Source organism: Emydura macquarii, unplaced genomic scaffold (assembly GCF_026122565.2).
Source record: "Emydura macquarii macquarii isolate MOO-44397 ecotype Brisbane River unplaced genomic scaffold, CSIRO-AGI_Emac_v2 contig_2768, whole genome shotgun sequence".
NCBI lineage: Eukaryota > Metazoa > Chordata > Testudines > Chelidae > Emydura > Emydura macquarii.
The window spans coordinates 4,721,142-4,740,841 of NW_027132905.1; the positions used below are offsets into that span (position 1 = coordinate 4,721,142).

General features: G+C 46.8%; 1 protein-coding gene across 2 annotated transcripts in view; it reads left to right on the plus strand.

The window, feature by feature from the left end:
- Positions 1–19,700, plus strand: part of FLT4 (fms related receptor tyrosine kinase 4) — a 92,176-nt gene extending 72,476 nt beyond the window's left edge. For both annotated transcript variants that reach the window (XM_067567536.1, XM_067567538.1), the window contains 16 exons: positions 426–557; positions 1,003–1,109; positions 1,572–1,707; positions 3,550–3,654; positions 5,874–5,987; positions 6,259–6,347; positions 6,687–6,834; positions 8,025–8,119; positions 8,889–9,011; positions 9,448–9,559; positions 9,931–10,030; positions 10,479–10,584; positions 12,152–12,291; positions 13,191–13,311; positions 14,135–14,220; positions 15,448–19,700. In XM_067567536.1, coding sequence (XP_067423637.1) covers positions 426–557; positions 1,003–1,109; positions 1,572–1,707; positions 3,550–3,654; positions 5,874–5,987; positions 6,259–6,347; positions 6,687–6,834; positions 8,025–8,119; positions 8,889–9,011; positions 9,448–9,559; positions 9,931–10,030; positions 10,479–10,584; positions 12,152–12,291; positions 13,191–13,311; positions 14,135–14,220; positions 15,448–15,667 — 1,934 coding nt within the window. In that variant the 3' untranslated portion in view covers positions 15,668–19,700. The remainder of the gene's footprint in view (positions 1–425; positions 558–1,002; positions 1,110–1,571; positions 1,708–3,549; positions 3,655–5,873; positions 5,988–6,258; positions 6,348–6,686; positions 6,835–8,024; positions 8,120–8,888; positions 9,012–9,447; positions 9,560–9,930; positions 10,031–10,478; positions 10,585–12,151; positions 12,292–13,190; positions 13,312–14,134; positions 14,221–15,447) is intronic.

Genomic DNA, 19,700 nt, shown 5'->3' on the forward strand with positions numbered 1-19,700 from the left:
GGGTGCTCTGAGACGGGAGCCAGTAATGGGAGCGTTCCCTGCTTTCCATGCTCTGGTACCCTTGTGATCTGAGTGTTACTGTGGCTACTTACAGCCACTTCTTCAGACAGGCCCCGAGGGGCTTTTTATAACCTAGCTGGAGGCCGTGTCTAGGTGAGGAAAAGAGGCCGTGTTCTGTGACGTGTTAGATCACATCTTTTAACTAATGGTCTGTTAGACCAGACGCTGCACTTCCTGCAGGCTGGGAAAGCCAGGTTTCAAACCTCGTTAGCTGGTTGTGACCATGCGCAGTGGGGAGCCGAGGTGACTCACCCTGACTGCTAAAAGGATGCACTTTATTTCAAGTCTGAATTTGTCCGGCATGAGAATCCCCTCCCTCCGGAGACTGCACCGGCACTGATGCCATAAGCCTCTGTGCCTTTCAGGGATTGACCTGGCGGATTCGAACCAGAGGCTGAGCATCCAGAGAGTGAGAGAAGAGGATGCTGGGCTTTACCTGTGCAGCGTCTGCAATGCCAAGGGCTGCGTGAACTCCTCAGCCAGCGTCTCGGTGGAAGGTACCGTCAGCATCCCAAGCCAGGAGACACCTGGGGAACAATCCCCTCAGACTCTGGGAGTGTGGACAGAGCAGGAGGAGCAAGGCACCAGACTGCTTCTGGGTGCTCTGAGACCACTGATGCAGTGAGCAGGGTGGAGAGTGAAGGCCCCTCCATCTTGCTGGAATGAAGGTGCCATGAGGTGGAATCCAAGGGCAGCTCTAGGCCAAGCTGGGACACCTCAGGGCAGTGCAGCCGTCCCTCTTCCTCTCTCACAGAGCTCTCACAACGGTGTCTGTTACTGTCCTGTGCTCAGCCCCGTGTGAGAGGGAAGGCACAGACGCACCTTCTCCGACACCTGCCTCACAGTACACGCTGGGGTGCACGGCCAGAGTGGGGCAGGTGGGAGCAGGAAGTGGAGAACGAGCAGTCCTCTGACTCCAAAATTTCCCTTCTCCTTCCGCAGGCTCTGATGACCGGACCAATGTGGAGATCGTGATCCTCATCGGGACCGGCGTCATCGCTGTCTTCTTCTGGATCCTCCTCATCCTCATCTTCTGCAACATCAAAAGGGTATGTGACATGTCACCTGCATTGGCCTCCAGAGTGGGGAGTCAGGGAAGGAGGGTAGGAGAGCAGAGAGGAGACGGAGATATGAGTTCACATGAGTTCTCCGGGTGATCCTCAAAGCAACTGCAGCATGCACCTTGCCCTAGCACTGCTGAGAGGACGACCACTGAATGGTGCTGTGAACTGGCTCCCTTCCAAGTACAGGGCTCACAGCAGCTGCAAGGAAGGAGGGAGAATGGCGTTTGGCATTGGGGAAGAGGGCCCAGAGCAAAGGGGGTGCGGGAAAATGGGCGGAGCCCTGAAGCCCCCATTCGGAATGATTAAACCTACTCTGTGATGCCAGAAGACAAGGGAGTCAGGTCACAGTGCGAAGGGCTAGGGCAGAACCAGAGCTGTGTAAGTGTCTTCCCACTGGAAATGGTGCTGAATTGTCTAGTCACACCCCCTCTTTGCTGATTCTCGCAGCCCGCCCATGCTGACATCAAGACCGGCTACCTGTCCATCATCATGGACCCAGGCGAGGTTCCCCTGGAGGAGCAATGCGAATACCTGCCCTATGACTCCAGCAAGTGGGAATTCCCACGGGAGCGACTCCGGCTAGGTGAGAGCTCTTTGCTGGCCACAGATCAGACAGGGCCCTGCTACAAGCTCACCGCCAAGCAGCTGTGAACCTCTTGGCTGATGGTCAGTCTCCAGCTTTCCCACTCTCTCCTTCTGTGTGTCCACTGCTTCCTCAGCTTCAGGACCGCCACCTTCTACCTGAAAATGTTCCCTGGCCCAGCTACACTTGGCAGATTTCTTTGTGGCCCCACGGCCACCATCCTGGGACCTACTGTAGATTTCTGGATGGTATTCCCTTGCTCTCTGTGGCCCGTCTGTTCACTCTTTTGTCATGGCCAGGTCCCCAAATCCAGGCAAATATCAAACCGTGCTCTCCCTCTGTGGACAATGCGTACTGTCCTCTCTCTGATTTCCATCCCCGAGAGCGCTTGTGTCTCAACGTGAAAGCTTTCAGGGTTGTGTCGCTCTCCCTGTGGGACCCTGATCCTGCCCACATTGGGTGATGATTGATGAGGAAGAGCTTGAAAAATGTGTACGAAATCATTCCCTAGAGGTGTCTCTGGCAATGCTTTGAAAGGCCACCACCAATGCTGCTGAGTCTCCCGGTGCTCCTTTCAGCTAGGGCCAGAAGTTGGTCCAATAAAAGACATTACCTCACCCACCTTGTGTCTCTAACATCTTGGCACCAACACAGCTACTCAACACTGTATAGGGTCAGGAATGTCGTTTTTGCCATTACAGTCAGGACGCCTGGGTTCCACTCCCACGGTTTGGCCTTTGGCTAGTCACTCAGGGCCTGATGTGCAAACCCAGCTCTCACTGAGTACTTCTTACTGGACTAGTAGCCCATTGATTTCAGTGTGGCTACTTGTGAAGTAAGGTGCTGTTGTGCAGGAACACCGGTATGAGAACCTGGCCCTTAATCTCTTTGTTTCTCCTTCTGCAAAATAGGTATAATAATACGAATATATGCAGCAGGGGTGTGATTAAGAGCTGATTAGTATGGGGACCCAGGGAGGGAGCTTACTATTGCAGAGCTGTGTTACTATTAGCGTCCTGTCTGATGAAGTGGTTGCATTTAAAAAAGAGCTTCTGGTCCGGAACTGATCACACTCCTTCACTCCCTTCATCGCCTCGATCCAGAGAAACCACAGAGCTCCTAACTCTGCCACCCCATCCCAGAGCTCCCATTGTGGGCGTCCATCTCCCATCCAGGAGTTCCCCTCTGTTGAACATGGCTTACAACTCAAAGGGCCAACAGAAGAGCAGCAAATGCACTTGAAGCCTGGGCTTCTGGCTTATCCAGGGCATGCATCTCCATTTGGCTTTCCTGAGGGTTCATGCAGCTGCATGGGCAAAACTGTGCCAGCCTGTGGGCACGGCAGAGCTCCAGTCTGCAACCCAATCCTAGGAATGACTCCACCGCCCTGAGTTACACCCGCGCATACACACACATCACCTTGCCATTCTGCTCTTTATGTGGCCAACAAAGGGTTACGCAGAGCGCTGTGTAGGAGAAAGTCCAAGGACCAGAAGGATGACTGCAGCCCTGGCCGTTCTGCTCCAAGGTGTCATACTCACCTTTCCCACGCACTCCGCTCAAGGGCAACAAATGGCACCTCACCTCAGCAAGCTGTTTCCTTCCTCTGCTTTGGCAATGCTGCTTTCTGGATCTGTCTCAGTCCCCCCCCCCCGTCCTTTCTCTCATTATAATCATCTGAGCAGGCAGCCACCTGGGAAGGGCGCAAACTGCACTCCTTCCTCTTCCTTTGTCACTCCTTTTCTCCTTCTCGCAGTTTCCTGTTTTGTTTTTGTCCCATCCCCTGGCCCTGCACTAATCCTCCATGACGCTACCTTTACTCTGTGTTTCCCTCCTTGGCAGGTAAAGTCCTGGGCCATGGCGCTTTCGGGAAGGTGGTGGAAGCCTCCGCCTTTGGGATTAATAAGAGTAACAGCTGTGAAACTGTGGCAGTTAAAATGCTGAAAGGTACGAAAACGGGGAGACAAGATGAATGGCGTTTGTAGACAGCAGGGGATGAGTCATCTGCCTGGGAACGTCCATCTGGCTAATATCGGTCTTTCACAGAAATACCTTGAGTGATTTAAACTAATCCCTTGTCATCTCTAGAGTGCACACCTGTGTTCATGCCATTAGAGTCCAAGGGCCCGATCCAGCCTCAGTGATGTGAATGGGAGTTGGATCCAGCCCTAAAGGAACAACCTTCCTTTTTAACGTTTTAGCTCCCTGGCCTTTGACCCTGTTAGCCTCTGGTAAGTGACGTCCTGTCCCCATGCAGGTCCATTGGAAGGAGCACGGTAGAGCAGACGGGAAGGAAGGACTAAGGCCAGGTTTTCAAAGGTATTTTGATGTCTAGTAGGATTTTCAAAAGCGCCCAGGCAGGTTAGGCACCTAACTCCCATTGAAATCAGCTCTGATTCTGCCACAGATGGGAGTTAGGCACCTAACCCACTTAAGCACTTTTGAAAATCCCACACGGCACCTATCTGCATCTTTAGTTGCCTAAAGACTTTTGAAAACCTGGCCCTAATTGTGTAGAACTGTTTAAGGTTCCAAACTGGTAATATATCCTCTACATCACTGCACATCTGACACAAAATACAATAACATTGGAAATCAAAATATTTAAAAACAGTTCTTTCATATAGCTGCCAAGACTCAAGTTCAGGATTCTGCTGGAGTTAATGCCAGCATCAGACACCTAAGAGGCTGTGAGTAGAGCAGGAAAACACTCCTTTCCTGCTTCATTTCAAGAGCTTGGGTGATATCAGCGACTCTTACAGGAGAGATACAGAATCCTGAACCCCACTCTTGGCTGGTAAAAGAAGGAGGTGCTGCTTTTCAAATAGTTTGCTTTCAAATGTGATTGTAATTCATGTTTAAGGGCCACATTCAGATCTGAGGTAACTACTGTAGGTCACAACTCTGCTGAAGTCAGGAGAGTTGAAGCTGCCTTTGGACCAGTTTTAGAGCTGGAGTACGATTGCATGCTACAGATTTGCCATCTTAAATTTATGTGGTCACATTTTCAAGCAAGCCTCTAAAATGTCACCCTCCTATTCTGCATGTTGCACATTTGGATTAAAAAAATCACTTTTGTTTGCACATAGTGGTTACCAGACATATATGCAACTACTGACAGGTATGCAAAAGGGGCAAGCACATAGAGGAGTATTTGCATGTGGAAACCAAGTATTCATATCGGTGCCCATTAGTGCATATGGATGCACGTGTAAAATCTGTAGGAGCAATTGCAGAAGCCTTTTTGAAAATGTGACTGTTTGTGAATACATTTTTCCAGAAGTTTTGCAGTTCCCCTTTAAGCGCTATTTTTTTCTGACTTTGAAGCCTGTCAGATTTTGTTTTAAGAAGGAGCTCATTCCACCCAACTTAGGAAAATCTCTACAGTGAAACAGCCAAAAATTGCAAATCCCAGAGGTGGTGAGATTAAGAGGAAGAAACATAGCAGAGAAAATGCTCACGTTAAAGGAGGATATAATGTGCGAGTGAAACTGAGTCATGGAGCAATAACAAAGTATCTCGCTGCCTCAGTTACTACCAAGACGCAATAATTGACTCTGTCCGTGTTCTCTGGGGGAAATGCCTCATAAAATGAGTTATTCCAAGAGTATCTTTGGGTGTTTAGAATAGTAAATGGGCTAGAAAATGAACTTTTGGGTTTGAATCAAGCTGGGGACTCTGAACCTGTATGTTCCTATATTCAGTCAAGATCAGAAAATCCCAAATTCCTTTTGTTTCTGATTTTCCCAGAAATGGCTTTATGGCTCATCGTATCAGCTCAGGAAGTCAAAAGGCCAAGTTACAAATATGTGTGCAGGTGTCTGTAACCCTTGTGTGGTCATTTAACCCTGCGTATAAACCACTTCCAACTACCTCTGGCCTGAGTGTGTCAGTCCCAACCTGTGTTCACTTTCACTCCAGCGTTCTACATTAACAGTCCACTCCACCCCACCTCCGAACAATGACTCTGCAGGGCTGGGGTAGTATTTTTATAAACTAATATTCAAAAGCGCTGATGCCATGTCTACACTAGTGCCATAACGATGTTGACAAGAACTGTTTTAACTCAGTTATGGATCATGCTGACATGGTTTGGGGTAAAAGGAAGGGAGGAGGAAGGAGCTGTAATTAAGAGGGAACCATAATTCGGTGTATTTTGTTTCCAGAGGGAGCTACAGCAAGTGAGCACAAGGCGCTGATGTCAGAGCTGAAGATCCTCATTCACATTGGAAATCACCTCAATGTTGTTAACCTGCTGGGTGCCTGCACCAAGCCCAATGGTAAATATCCAAGAGCACCAGGGCAGCTGGCCGGGAAGTGAAAAGCTCTTTCACCTCTATATTGAGCATCATTCCCTCTGCCATCCCCTCTGTTGTGTGCATGACTGTGCAGGTGTGTGTTAGCATAAGGATGCAATTATATGTATTTATGTGTGTGTGTGATTGTGTATGTACAGAGCACAATGGGATTGCACATTATGTAAATCGAGGCAGATTTTAGCCTCACAACCTTAACTCTTCCCCAGGAACTTCTTTGTTTCTTCTCTTCCAGGCCCACTCATGGTTATTGTTGAGTTCTGTAAATATGGAAACCTCTCCAACTACCTGCGGACCAAACGGGAAGGATTCAGTCCTTACAGGGTATGTAGCCTCCTTCAACTTGCAGCATCTTTAAGGGCCTTTCCCATAATTAGTGAAGGAAGAAGAATATGTATGGCTTGGAATGAGCTTAACCCTGACAATAAGATACAAAGACATCATGTGCCTAGAAACGCGTCAGTTCCATTTAATAGTGTGTTTGATGTGCGAATGCAGAGAGTAAATTTCTTTCTGCCCAAGGGGAGTTTGGTGGTTCTACACCAGAGTTGGGCCTGGACCAGAATTGGGAAGTCTAGGATATAATGAATGTGTCAACTGAATTACTGCTGCAGTGGTTAGAGGATGTGTCCCATGCTTACCTTTCTGGCCTGGCCTTCACAGGAGAAGTCACCCAGACTGCGCATTCAGGTCCAGTCCATAGTAGAAGCAGTGAGAGCAGACAGGAGGAGTCGCTCTGGTACCAGTGACAGCGCAATTTTCAACAGGCTTCTGATGAACAAGAACCAGACAGCGCAGCCTATACAGGAAGGTAATGAGCCCCAGTCTTTACCAGTAGCTCCCCACTTCATCCAATTAAACTAATGCAAGCTTAATTAACAATGAATAATTAGGGTATCTGACAATGTGCAGTAAGGAACTCTGATTCACTGGGACAAATAGGCTATTTGTCAAATTGTCTTGCATTAGTTGGAATCGTGATATTACATGATCCTAGGTTACATAACCCAGTATGATGAAGATTAATACAGTCAGTGGAGAATGCTAGCAGTTTATAACAGATAATAATCCTTAGATTTTACAAAGATCTTTTCGTCTGAAAAAGCTTCACAGAGGTGGGTAGGTATCACGCCCATTCCACAGATGTGGGAACCGAGACACAGGCTGGTTAAATATCTTGCCTTAGGGCACAGAGCAAATTTCTGGTGGAGGTGGGGGTTGAACCCGGGTCTCCTGACTAGATGTTTTATTCAGTTTTCCAGCTGGGTTGAGTAAGTCACATGGAAGACTAGTGACTTTTATGGGGCTATGCAGCGAGTTCCTCTCCCTGTGTGATGTAGGACATGCATCTTCCACTTTATGTGAGGACTGATAAAGGGGGGTCCCTGAGTTGGGGAGAGGGAGCCTTCCTCCCCTCTGATGCTGAGGCAGATAATTAATGAATCTAATCACTTCTCTGTTGCCTTGTGGTTCCCCCCCATCCATCTCTTGTATCCACCTATTGTCTTTCATAATAAACTTAGACTGTACATTCTCTGGGGCCAGGACCAGCTTCTCACTCTGTGTGGGTGCAGTGTCTAGGGCAATGGGCCCTGATACCTCAGGGCCTTTAGTCTCTACTCCAATACAAGTAATGAGCCATATTCAGTACTGTTTATATTTATCTGGAAGCGTCCTCTACCTATCTAGTTCTGTGGTTTGCACAGACTCCGTAGATCTGGGATTTCTCTATGACCGTCCTAACTGAAGAGCATTAGGTGCAGGAATTTTCTTCCTCATGCTTGCACAGACTCCACGAGTGAAGTTTTTATCACCTGCAATGGTCACAGGGAAACGCTAAGGTGGATCTGGTACTTTTAGGAAACAGGCTCCATTAAACATCCCTGTAGTTTGCCTAGTTGCTGACCTTGTCCAGCAGTTGTGTAGGTAGCCTGGGGGCGGGGGGGATGGTAAATTTCACTAGCTGGGAGAGAGAACAATTTTTCTTTCCTCTCTGGACAGTGGATGATTTGTGGCAAAGTCCATTGACTATGGAAGACCTAATCTGCTATAGCTTCCAGGTGGCACGTGGAATGGAGTTCCTGGCATCCAGAAAGGTGAGTTCATTTTATTATTTTACGTCTATCTGTCTATATCTATCTATCTACCTATGAATGATCTTACACAGTGCCCATCATCATAGTTACTGAGTACCTCATAGGTATGTGTGTGTGTGTATTATGAATACATATATATATATATATATACGTAATCTCTGTGTCTCAGTTCCCCATCTGTAAAATGGCAATGGGACAGCGGTATAAATTTATCCTCAGAACACCCCTGTGAGGTAGGGAACTATTCTTGTTCCCGTTTTACAGGTGAGGAACTGAGACACAGAGAGATTGAGCCACTTACGTTAGGTCTCACAGGACGTTTGAGGCAGAGGTGCAAACAGAACTCGGATCTCCTGAGTCCTAGTACAGGCCCTTAGCCACAAAACTAACCTTTCTTTTGATTTTGAACTTTAGCCTCTTTCAAATTTAAAAAAAAAAGGTACCAGCTGACATAAGGAAGAAAAACATGACTCGTTTTATTCTGTTTCATTGTATTTGTTTTGATTCTGTCTCCAGCGCCCTGAGCGTTCTGTGAGGCAGTTATTTGTGGCTGTTGTTATTTATTCTTTGTGAGTTAATGGGATTTGACCTCAGGTCTCCAGAGGTAAAAGACTAGTGCATCTAAGAGATTCAAAGTGCTGGATTCCTATTTCATTGCTACAGGGGAACTGAATGGGAGGCACTTCAGTTTCCCCCCCTACCCCTTCTGATCCCCCACAAATCCTACTCTTGGTGATTTTGCCTGTCTGCTCCTTGTTTTTCCCCTTAGTGCATCCACAGAGATCTGGCAGCTCGCAACATCTTGCTGTCAGAGAACAATGTGGTGAAGATCTGTGACTTTGGACTGGCCCGGGACATCTACAAGGATCCTGACTATGTCAGGAAGGGCAGTGTGAGTAGAATCTCAGCCAACAGGTGTCTCGATTAGGACATGGACTAGAAGTGGCTGGTATATGCAGGGGAAGACCAGGGAAACAGGAATGGGCAAGAGGCCTAACACTATCTGTGACAGGAGAACATCAATCCTTATTCCTTCTACGCATCAGTCCATTCTTATCTCTCCTTTCTTAGCTTCTTAACTATCCTTATTCCTCCTCCCTTCCCTGCGTGTTTATCCCTATCCCCCCTTCTATATCTACCAGAGCTAGTGTTTTCCCTACTTTGCCTGAAGAACTGCCTGACTACACATTTGCCTCTTCACCTGTCTATAAAACAGGCCAGTTCCAGGATGTCTGGCGTGGTTCTGGTTATTTTTCTTTTTGGTATCCATAGCCTTGTTGCAGGCTGTGATGGTGACTAAATTCCAACAGCATGTTTCTCTCCCGCAGGCTCGCCTTCCTCTGAAGTGGATGGCTCCAGAAAGCATCTTTGACAAGGTCTACACCACTCAGAGTGACGTCTGGTCCTTTGGAGTCCTCCTCTGGGAGATATTTTCACTAGGTGAGTGCCAATAATGATGTCACTATGCGCCGCTGTGCAGGAAGAATGTTCTCTTCTGCAGTATGTCTCAGGGAGAAGTGGGAAGAAAATGACACCTCCTCCCTGTGTGAGGCAGAGGGCATTCTGGAGATCACTTCCTCCCAGTGCGAGATAAAGGTGGCAGGGGAGGCTAGACATGTGGAGACAGCCTCATCCAAGTGTGAGACAGAGGAGTTTCTGGCTAAGAAGGAAGATTCCCTTCATGAATGGGAGTGAAACAGAATCATGACTGCATCTACCTGTGATTTGGGAGGAGAAATAGAATGAGGAGGAAGTTTGGTTGTTGTCCTATGGACTTCATTTTCTGACCATCTTTGGATTTTCTTGTCCAGGTGCCTCGCCCTACCCTGGAGTCCAGATCAATGAGGAGTTCTGCCAGAGACTGAAAGATGGTACCAGGATGAGAGCGCCAGAATATGCCATTGCAGAAATGTGAGTTGGAGATTTCAGTTCCAAATCCCAGCTAAGGAAATACTATAGAAAACATGAAAACATGAGGCTAAGGAGACCAAGGGAAAGTCCCCCAGGCTGGATGGATAGCCTCTCTCTTTCAGCCAGTGTATGGTGAGCAGGCCTGGCCACACTTTAACCTGCTACCAAATCTCCAGGAAGGAGACTGAAAACGAGTAAGAATAATCACAAGAACAGAGGGATGTGTCCAAGCTATTTAAAATAACTCAACTTTAAACTTCCCTCTGTGCATGGTAACCAAACTGGGGTTGGTAAGAGGCCAGGTGTTCACTGAGGGGGGGGTCCCATCCTCCTCCATCACAGGGTGTCCCCATTCTCTGTCCCAGTAGTCCTTGTGTTCAATTGGGAGTTGCAGCTTGAATCAAAAGGATGAACTTTATGAAAAGTGTGTGTTGTTTCCTCTTCGCAGTTATCGTATAATGCTGAGCTGCTGGCATGGGGATCCCAAGGAGAGACCAACTTTCTCAGACCTAGTGGAGATACTTGGGGACCTTCTTCAAGAAAATGTCCAACAGGTGAAGTTCTCATGCACTGTCATAATCCAGCACCAAACTGCGCTGAGCCAAGTTTCTTCCTTTTGCTGCCGGCCATCCATGTCCACCTCTAATTCTGTGTGTGTTTGTGCGTGTGTGTATGTGTAGGCAGAGGAATATAGCAGGGGGCCAGAGCCTGAGCTAGTACAAACCAATGTAGCACTATTGGAGATGCACTAATTTACACCAGCCAACATACATATTGTAAGTTTCACTTGATAAAATGTATGCTTCACGGTGTCAAACATATTACCATTGTCTAGCTATAGGACAGATCCTTTTAATTATTTCTCAGTTGTCTTTTTAGTAGTTTTATCCTTATCTGTAAATTATGATTTGGCATTTTTAAACTGATTCAAACGCCTGGCAGGCTCTTGCTTCTTTCAGGCACAATTAACGAACACCAGGAATTTTTGAAACTCTCCGGATCTGAGTTTCCTGGACATTTGAATTAAATAGTTGTTCTTTTACACAAACACACACAAACAGTGCCATGCAGGTTTATCTTAAAGTGTTACTACCTGTTACTACAGAGTAGCTTATCAGCACGTTTACCTGGGTGAGCACACCACTCTGGTTTTAACTTCTCCTTTGCATGCTGTTTTAGGTGAAGATAGCTGGATGCGTAAATATGACTAACCTTCTCAATTATAAACAAAAATGAACCCCTTTGCTGCTGTGTTCTAATGCAGACAGCATGCCTTCGGAACACTGACATTTCGTTGGGACGTCACATAATAGGTGTGTGACGTGCAACACACTGCAGGTGCTGCTCAGGAGTCGATACGATGGTTAGAGGGATGTACTATACCCAAGGCAGCGCCTGATGTAGGGTTTGTTCTGTACTGTACACACAGTTCAGCCGAAAGGCAGTGAAGTGGCTAACAGAGAGCCTTGGGATAGATATCAGCAGGAGGCTGTCAGCAGAAGGAGTATCATACATGACTGTTACAAACACCTCAAGAAGAGGAAAGCCTAAAGAAACTGTAGGCATTATCAAATTATCGAATGAGAGTTATTTTCTTTCCCCATGTATTTCCTCTAACCCTTTCCCCCCACACATATACATCAGCACACACTGTACACACCTGCATGCACACAGACACTTAACTCACTGTACTCAAAGGACATGGAAACCTCCAGGGGGTTATTTTGTTCCAGAAAAGCAAAAGACCTAAAATGGGAATAGAGGGACAAGGTGGGTGAGGTAACCATGGGAAGGAATATTTCCATTTTATTCAGTGATGGTGTAGCCATGCTGGTCCCAGGATATTAGAGAAACAAAGTGGGAGTGGTAATATCTTTTACTGGGCCAACTCCTGTTCTTTTGAGCTTACACGGAGCTTGTCTCTCTCACCAATAGAAGTTGGTCCAATATAAGATACTACCTCACCCCCCTGGTCTCTCTAATATCCTGGGACCAACACAGCCACAAGAACTCTGCAGACAATGAGAACACTCTTTCCTCTGACTGATGGTTGCTATGTACAAAGTCCTCTCTAGTTTGCAGAGTTCTCTCTGTAAGCACATTCGCTTTCCTTCCATTCAGGAGGGGAAGGATTACATCCCGCTGAATGACTCCCAGAGCTCTGAAGATGATGGCTTCTCCCAAGTGCCTTCCTCTGCCCAGCAGAACTCTGATGAAGAGGAATGTGGCATGAGGCTACACTGCCACAGCTTAGCAGTGAGGTGAGCCCCTGCTGCCCTCTGGGAAACACTGCGAGAGGAAAAGAGAGAGCCCACCAGGGATCCAGACTTCCAAGGATGCCCTTTGGAAGTGCTAAAATCATTGTAGTGCTAGGTTGGGAGGAAGCATTCGAGGCAGATCTGACTCCAGCACTTAGTGATGTTGCGTCTGGGTTTTGTTCATGTTCTCTTTGGTGACTGGGGAGAGGTCTTGAGGTCTGAGCACATGACCTGCCTCCTCCACCCACCTCGAGCTACGCTAACACGACAGTCACTCTTCCAAGACCATGGCTACAGATTTCAGGTCCTGTGCGTTTGCGAGGGTAGAGATCTGTTAGACTGTGCAGTCTATCTCTCTGCCGGTGCAGGTTGGTCCCAGCAGAGCTTTATCTTGTCCATTTCCTAATGACTCAAGTGGCCTGCACCTCTTTCCTTGGGAGACTATTCCACAATCTAACGTTGGGACATGAGGATGCCTGTGTGTTGAGGCTTTCATCACTTCTCTATTCAGAGTAACTGGCTCTGTCCCTCTCACCTTGTCCCCCACAGCAATACAGCAGTAGCTACCCCTGCTTCTAAGCATGCTGAATACCTCTGGGGGACTAGCTAGACTGGAAAGTCTGCCTTGCTGCCACCCTCATTAACGGGTGCTTCTCGGCCTGCAGGAGGGGCAGGGAGCACAATATTCCATTCTGTGAGTGTAAGAACGGGAGGCTCCCTCACAGCGCCGGAGTCTTGAGGTGTGTGAATCCCTCCAGCCTCCTCAAATGCCCTGTTGAGGTTGCCGGCTCCCCAGACTAAGCTCTGTATTGAGAGGGTAGCATAGGGCAAGTGACCTGTGGCGCACCGATCCAGATATCGGCTTATTCGGTTTACTGCGTGCTGTATGTTTCTCTCACCAGATACTATAACTGTGTGTCATTCCCTGGCTGTTTGACTGGCGGGAATCAGATAAGGTGTCCGTCCAGAGTAAAGACATTTGAAGAGTTTCCCATGACACACACAATGTATAAAACACACCCGGTGAGTGGAGTCTGGGTGGAGATGGGCAGGGAGGAATGAGCGGATCATTTCTTTTCTGGCCCATTTACTGGTGATGGATGGAGGATTGTTCTCTGTCTGTCCATCCCAATACTATCTCGTCTGGTCCCATGCATGCTCATTTATCTGTCGTGAGGATTTTCTATAGCGCCCATCACTGTACGAGCTGAGTGTTGAGCAGGTAAATTAGATCTGCCAGCGAGGTCCATAGAGGACTTCAGAGAGGATTCAGCTCTTCACCCTTCCCAGGTTTGTAAGAACAAGGCCACTAAGTCAAGCACACTGAAACCCATGACAAGACCAGTCATATGCTAATAACCTTGTGCCAGACTTTAACAATTCCTGGTCTGCATTGTATAACACCTGGAAATGCATCTTACAGAATTATACAATAACGTCCAACAGTATCCCTTCTGGGTTTCCTTAAACGGGGCAATCACATTTTCCCACAATGATAAAAATTAACTCCCCGGCTACAGAACAGGCTAGTTTCAGGGTTTCTGAAAAAGTGCCAACCTCTGAAAAAATGCCAGTTGCACCCCATGTGGCCACCCACAAATCCTGCATTTGCACATGCCATTTTTAGGAGACTACATTTGAAAAATGGGCCCCAGTGAAACTGTGGCACTTGCTGATAAAATTGTCCCACAGTCCCCATGGGGCTATGTTCTCACCCTTCCCAGCTACCTCCCGTATTTGACTTAATGAATGATGGGAGGCCTCACTTGTGGTGCCATGAAGAGTGAATGGAGCACTTGACAGGGATGGTACTCATAATGCGTGTTGCTTCCTTGTTTCCTCCCAGGACAATCAAACGGACAGTGGGATGGTCCTGGCATCTGAGGAATTTGAGAGGATAGAAAACAGACATAGAAAAGAAGGTGGATCCAGGTACCTCCCTAACCTGCTCCCGTGGGCAACTCACGTTGTCCACAACAGTGCCTGCTGTGGGGCACCCTGAGGCAAAATGCACTGAGACCATTGAAATATCTGCAGTTGCCTACCTGTAGAATCTGCTACTGCTGGCAGCATTCCTGGAACCCTGTGCAATAAAGGGCTTCATTCGTCTTATGGCTTTCGCATGGTCCAGTTGGGCTGAGTCAGCTGAATGACACGTATAAACTTCTGACAAGTGGTAAAATACATCAGCAAATGGATCTGCGAAAGCTGCTGTTAAATAAAAACAGCACCTTTTCTACAGCCCAAAACACATTCCTTAAGACAAAGGAGTAATGGCTCTGTTGAGATAACCAGGCACACTGAAGTACTTGTCCACTTCTCTCTCACGCTTTTCCCCACACAACCCACTCCCCCTGGGAAAATCTCCCCAGCAAATTTCACAAAGCCTCCATGTCTCTTCCTTAAAATTTCCTCTGCCATAATGCCTACAAATCATTGCCCAGGCATTAGTTAGGCAGGCAGTGAGCTGAGATTTCAGCTTTTCTGCTGAACTCTGTTCATGTTGTTACCTTGCCCTCCTGCCCTCCCCCACCCGGTTTGTTTCTGCCACCTGTGGCATCCTGTCTAATACCTAGACTTAGATCCTGCCCCTGGGAGCTCCATCTTCATTGTTGCTTGTCTCTACAGTGCCTGACGCAATGGGGTCCTGATCCTTGACGGGGGTTCCCAGCCGCAAGCCTAGAACAATATAGTAATAATCATGCAGCTGCAGATGGCTACTTTGCAGCAGAGCCTGTAGGGAACTGGAGGCATCAGCGAGTGCAGTGTGTGTGGATCTCCCTGCATGGCAGAACACACTGGGGAGGAAGCGGAGGAGGAGGCAGGCCAGGGAGTGGGACCTGGGGATCCTCCTCTCGACATAAGGGCCTCACTAGTCTGGTTGTCGTTGAGTTGAAATCGCCTCAATAGAGCACCTGGGGGGAAGATTCGAAGACACGTACACCTGCCCAGTCTAAGACCTGTGCTGCGTGTCAGTGTGGTGGGTGCCCAGGATGTCAGAGCGCTGGGCGTCAGTGTGCTGGCCGTTAGCTCATTGGCTGTTCGTTAGCATGCGGAGTGCCCCCCTGAAAGTTTGCCTTGTCTCTGGGGTTCTTTCTGACGCTGGGAAGCCTCCAGTACTGCTCTGAACTGATTCTCTGCATCTCTCTTTCCTAACAGCAGTAAAGGGCCCAGTCGAAATGCAGAGTTGGCAGTGGAACAGTCGGAGCTGAGAGGCAGGTGTCGACCGTTGTATCAGTCCCAGGTCGGAGGCCAGACTTTTTACAACAGTGAATATGGGGAACTGTCAGAACACTCAGAGGATGGCAGCTACACCCCACCTGGAGAGGGGGCCAGTCCCTCCGCTGTCCATGCATCCTTCTTCTCAGAGCAGTATTAACAGGAACAGGCTGCGGAGACACCACGCCGAGACATCGCCTTCCACCCTTCATGCTGCATTGCCACTGCCATACGGAGCTTCCCCTCCAATCTAGAACAAAACACAGCAGGAAATCCCTACAGAACAGATGGCGAAAGGCAGTGAGAACTCCTCAGAAATACAGACTGATGGCTTGGGATACAGTTTTTGATCCACGCAGGCACAGGAGAGAGCATGTCATCACCGATTGGGATGTCTTGTTTTATTTGTGTGGGTGAGACAGACTAATTCCACTTGTGAGTGGGCATCTGTGCTGAGTGTAGCAACCTCCTCTCTGCATCCAGCCTCTATTCAGATAGGTTTCCACTCAATAAGCCCCATTTCAGGTCAGATATAAATAGATCCGTCTGAGTCAAGACTCTTCCTGATGTGCAGCCAGAAATGTTTTCCCTTGGATTGTTTTCTCTACTCTCTTAGTCTTCGTACTTCAGCTGCTGAGGAGAGGGATGGAACCAAAGGAAAGACTTATGAAGTGGTACCAGCGACAAGAGCAGGATGGTGGATGGGCAGATCTCAGTGGATTCGGTTATTCCCTGTAAACATACCTATACAAAAGAATACGTGGGTGTAACCCACTAGGCACCAAAGCACTCCCAGCCCCTCAAAACTACTGCATCCCATCCTTCGTGAATGATCCCCAAGTACTTAGCATCCTTAGCAAGGGAGACTTGCCTTTATATCTTACCAGGTGGATTATTTTTGCCATCTTAAAGCAACAATCCCTGAAACAGTTATCAGCTAATAGCTAAAGTCACCCCAGTAAGATAGATAAATATCCACTGTTTTTGTTTTATACTCTCTGTGCTGGTAGCAGGCAACTAACCACCCCTCTCCTCAGAGCTCTGCTATGGTTTGTTGCTCCAATTTGAAAGTAAACAAAACAAAGCCATGTTAATTTCAGCTGGATTCTAAACACAGAGGGAAAATCAGTGTTTGTTGAAAGGAAAAGGATCAAAATGGTAGGGTGTGACATTTTTATTTGCAATGTGCTGCAAGGGTTTTACAAACAAAGGAGAATACAAAACACAAAGATAAGGTCCCTTTAATTGCATCACTTTGTTTGCTGGCATCACTGCACAAGTGGAAGAGAGAAGCCTGCATTTGGGGTCTGGTAAGTGTTATTGACCTGGATAGACAATATCAGCTCCACTTACATTTGCACCTACAGTCAGTCAGCCATTGCCCCAGCAGGATCTCCAAAAGGGTGACCTCACACCTCAGGCAGACTCCTCTTCAGCTTCTATTGCAGCACTTTGCCTGAGTCTCCAGCATAGTGAACCTGAATTTCATTCCAATAGCCTTTCCTAGCTGTGGGATCGAGAAATATTCTTTTCTACAAGAGCAGCTTCAGTGGCTTTTTTATGTGAAACCACAGGAATTCAGAAGCTCTGGGGACTCTCTGTTCAGCCCATCTGAACACATTTCTGTTCTGGTTCCCTGCCGTTACCCATCGGCTTTTTCTCTCCTGTTCTTACACCAAGGAACCCTGCCACAGGGTTAGAGGAATCTTTGCGAAGAGGCTTATTTGAACAGCTTATGAGTTTCCCTTTAGCATCTCTTATCCCACACACCTTTCAGAGCGAGAAGCTCCCTACACCTTTGGCATCTCAGCACCAGAGGAATTCTGCTTGCAGGCCAGGCTTCTATGTATAGAACTAAGGGTTTTGTTTTGGCTTTATTATTATTATTATATTTTGTATCAGATATATTTTTCCAGATTATATTTTTCCTCCCTACAAGAGTTTTGTGCATTTACAAAGCTGGCACTACCATTGTCTGTACCTTTCCCAAATTGAGTTGTACGTGGGTAGACTCAATGTTTTGTCTGTTTGATTACAATTCTCCTCTGCACAAGTGTGTGGTTGTGAGTTTACTTGATGAAAGGGAATGTAGGTGGTTTTGGTTTTAAAATTATATATAGACATCTGCAAGGCACAAAATCATTCCACCCAAAATATTTTTCTCCCCGTTTGTGTCAGTGGAATTAGTATGATGTGCATATCAGAGAGCTGGAGGAGACACCCCAAAGCTTATTTGGGGAGTGTAGATCACACCTCCCTGTGCTTGCTAATCCCTCTGCACCACATGGGAATTCACCCCACAGTTGTCAGCTGCTAAAGCAGCATTAAGTTGTTATCATGACTCAAGAAAGGAACCCTACTGATAGAAGCTTCTGGGAGAGACACGGAAGCAGTGCACCCTCTAGGTGCCTAAGCCATGCCCTATACTGTCACCCACTTTTTCAGCTTCAGCAGCCCCTTGGCACTGGGGAGGTTGTATCTGCATTGCACAACTGGGATTCTGTGCCTGGTTTACCATGGTAGAAGCTGGCATAAACCCAGGCTGAATTTAGCCCCCTCTCTTGATGCATTCTTTAGACCCAGCTTTTTTTGTCCTGACTATATTCCTCACACATGCTCCCTCAGTGTTTCACAGAAAAGACTTCCCCTAGAAATACACTTCAGTTGCAAAAAAGGCCTAAGAAAAACATTTACCAATAAAACAACAAATAAAACACCACTGTAAAAAGGGGCCACAAGGCCTTCTCCATCCGAAGAAAATATATTAGTAAACCCCACATTTAACAGGGTCCTAGCACAATTTCTCAGAGCAGTGTGTCCAGGACTTTTTGAAAACCTCATCACAAGCAATGAGCCACACTTCTGTCTGTGCCTCTGTATTCATAATACAGAGCAGGTGAGCATTCCATGTAAATGTACACAAGCATCGTCTATGGAAAAGTTACTGAATTAGAGTCCCTTGTTAAAGGCAGCCTGGGTGAGGCCATCTGTAGTTCAAGGGCAAGGACCTGGAATGTCATTTTATTTTGAATGTTGCAATCATACAACTCCAGCAGAGGTTTGCTTTGCTTCCTATATTTTATACACTCTTTGTGGCTGGGGAGAGGGGGAGGGATCAAATCCTACTGTATTTGCAATAACAGTAATACATGAATAACATACCCATAATGTGAGTAAGCCTGTCTACTCTGCAGACGCTCCTTCTGATGTAGTATCACTGTAATGTGTGACCATGCACTGTTGTATAGACACTTGTATTTCCAGTCATTTAAAAGCACACTATCAAGATTAAAATGATAGTGTAAAAAGTTGACATTCTTTCCTATGTTACTGCCACCATCTATGATTATTAAAATTACCAGAGTTTTAAAAAATTAGCATTTTCATCATTTCTGTCATTTTTTACATTCTGCAGCTTAGGTTGAGTAATGAACTGAGATTGATCTGTTTCATTTGCAGCTCTGATGCGCTAGCCCCATGCTGCTCTATTTGGGCTTCCACAGTTGCAGTAGACGATTTTAATTGGTTTAATTGCTGTATCTATTAGGCTTAGCAGCACCCTCCCTTTTTTTTTTAAACTGAAATTAATTTTTGAGACTAAGCAACTTCTGGTTGTGCCATAATAAATGACAAACACAATATACTGCTAGTTTCATTTTCTTTACCACTCATTACAGCTCATTCCTCTCTCAAGAAAATAAAGTGTTTGACACAGAACACTGTCATGTATTCTCTACCTGCTCATGCATATGCACACACCCCCAATCAAAACCATTGGCATACATGTGTATCAAGTAATGCTTCTTATGCATGCTAGTGTTTTTAACTGATACCACTTGTTGCCACAGCAGCATTGAACGTTTCGGTGAAGTGGCCTTTGACAGAAGCAGGATAGTAGGCATTGCATGTGAATGGATAAGTATGTTCGTGTGTGAATGTAAGTGGATGTTGTGTGCGTGAGAAACTCTGTGTGTGTGCATGCGCGCAGGTGAGCGTGTGTGGCTTTTTTTCTTCTCTGTTTCTCTGTTACCCATGAGTGCATATGGGTTTTTTTAAATCACTTTGAGTCCTGTCTCTGACAGTTTATGGTTATATATCAAACCAGTTGGAACACTGCTTCCCCCCCCTTCCTATAGTACTTGTTAAACTTTGTCATTAAGAGTTTTGTTGTAATATCTAAATGTGAAATTAAA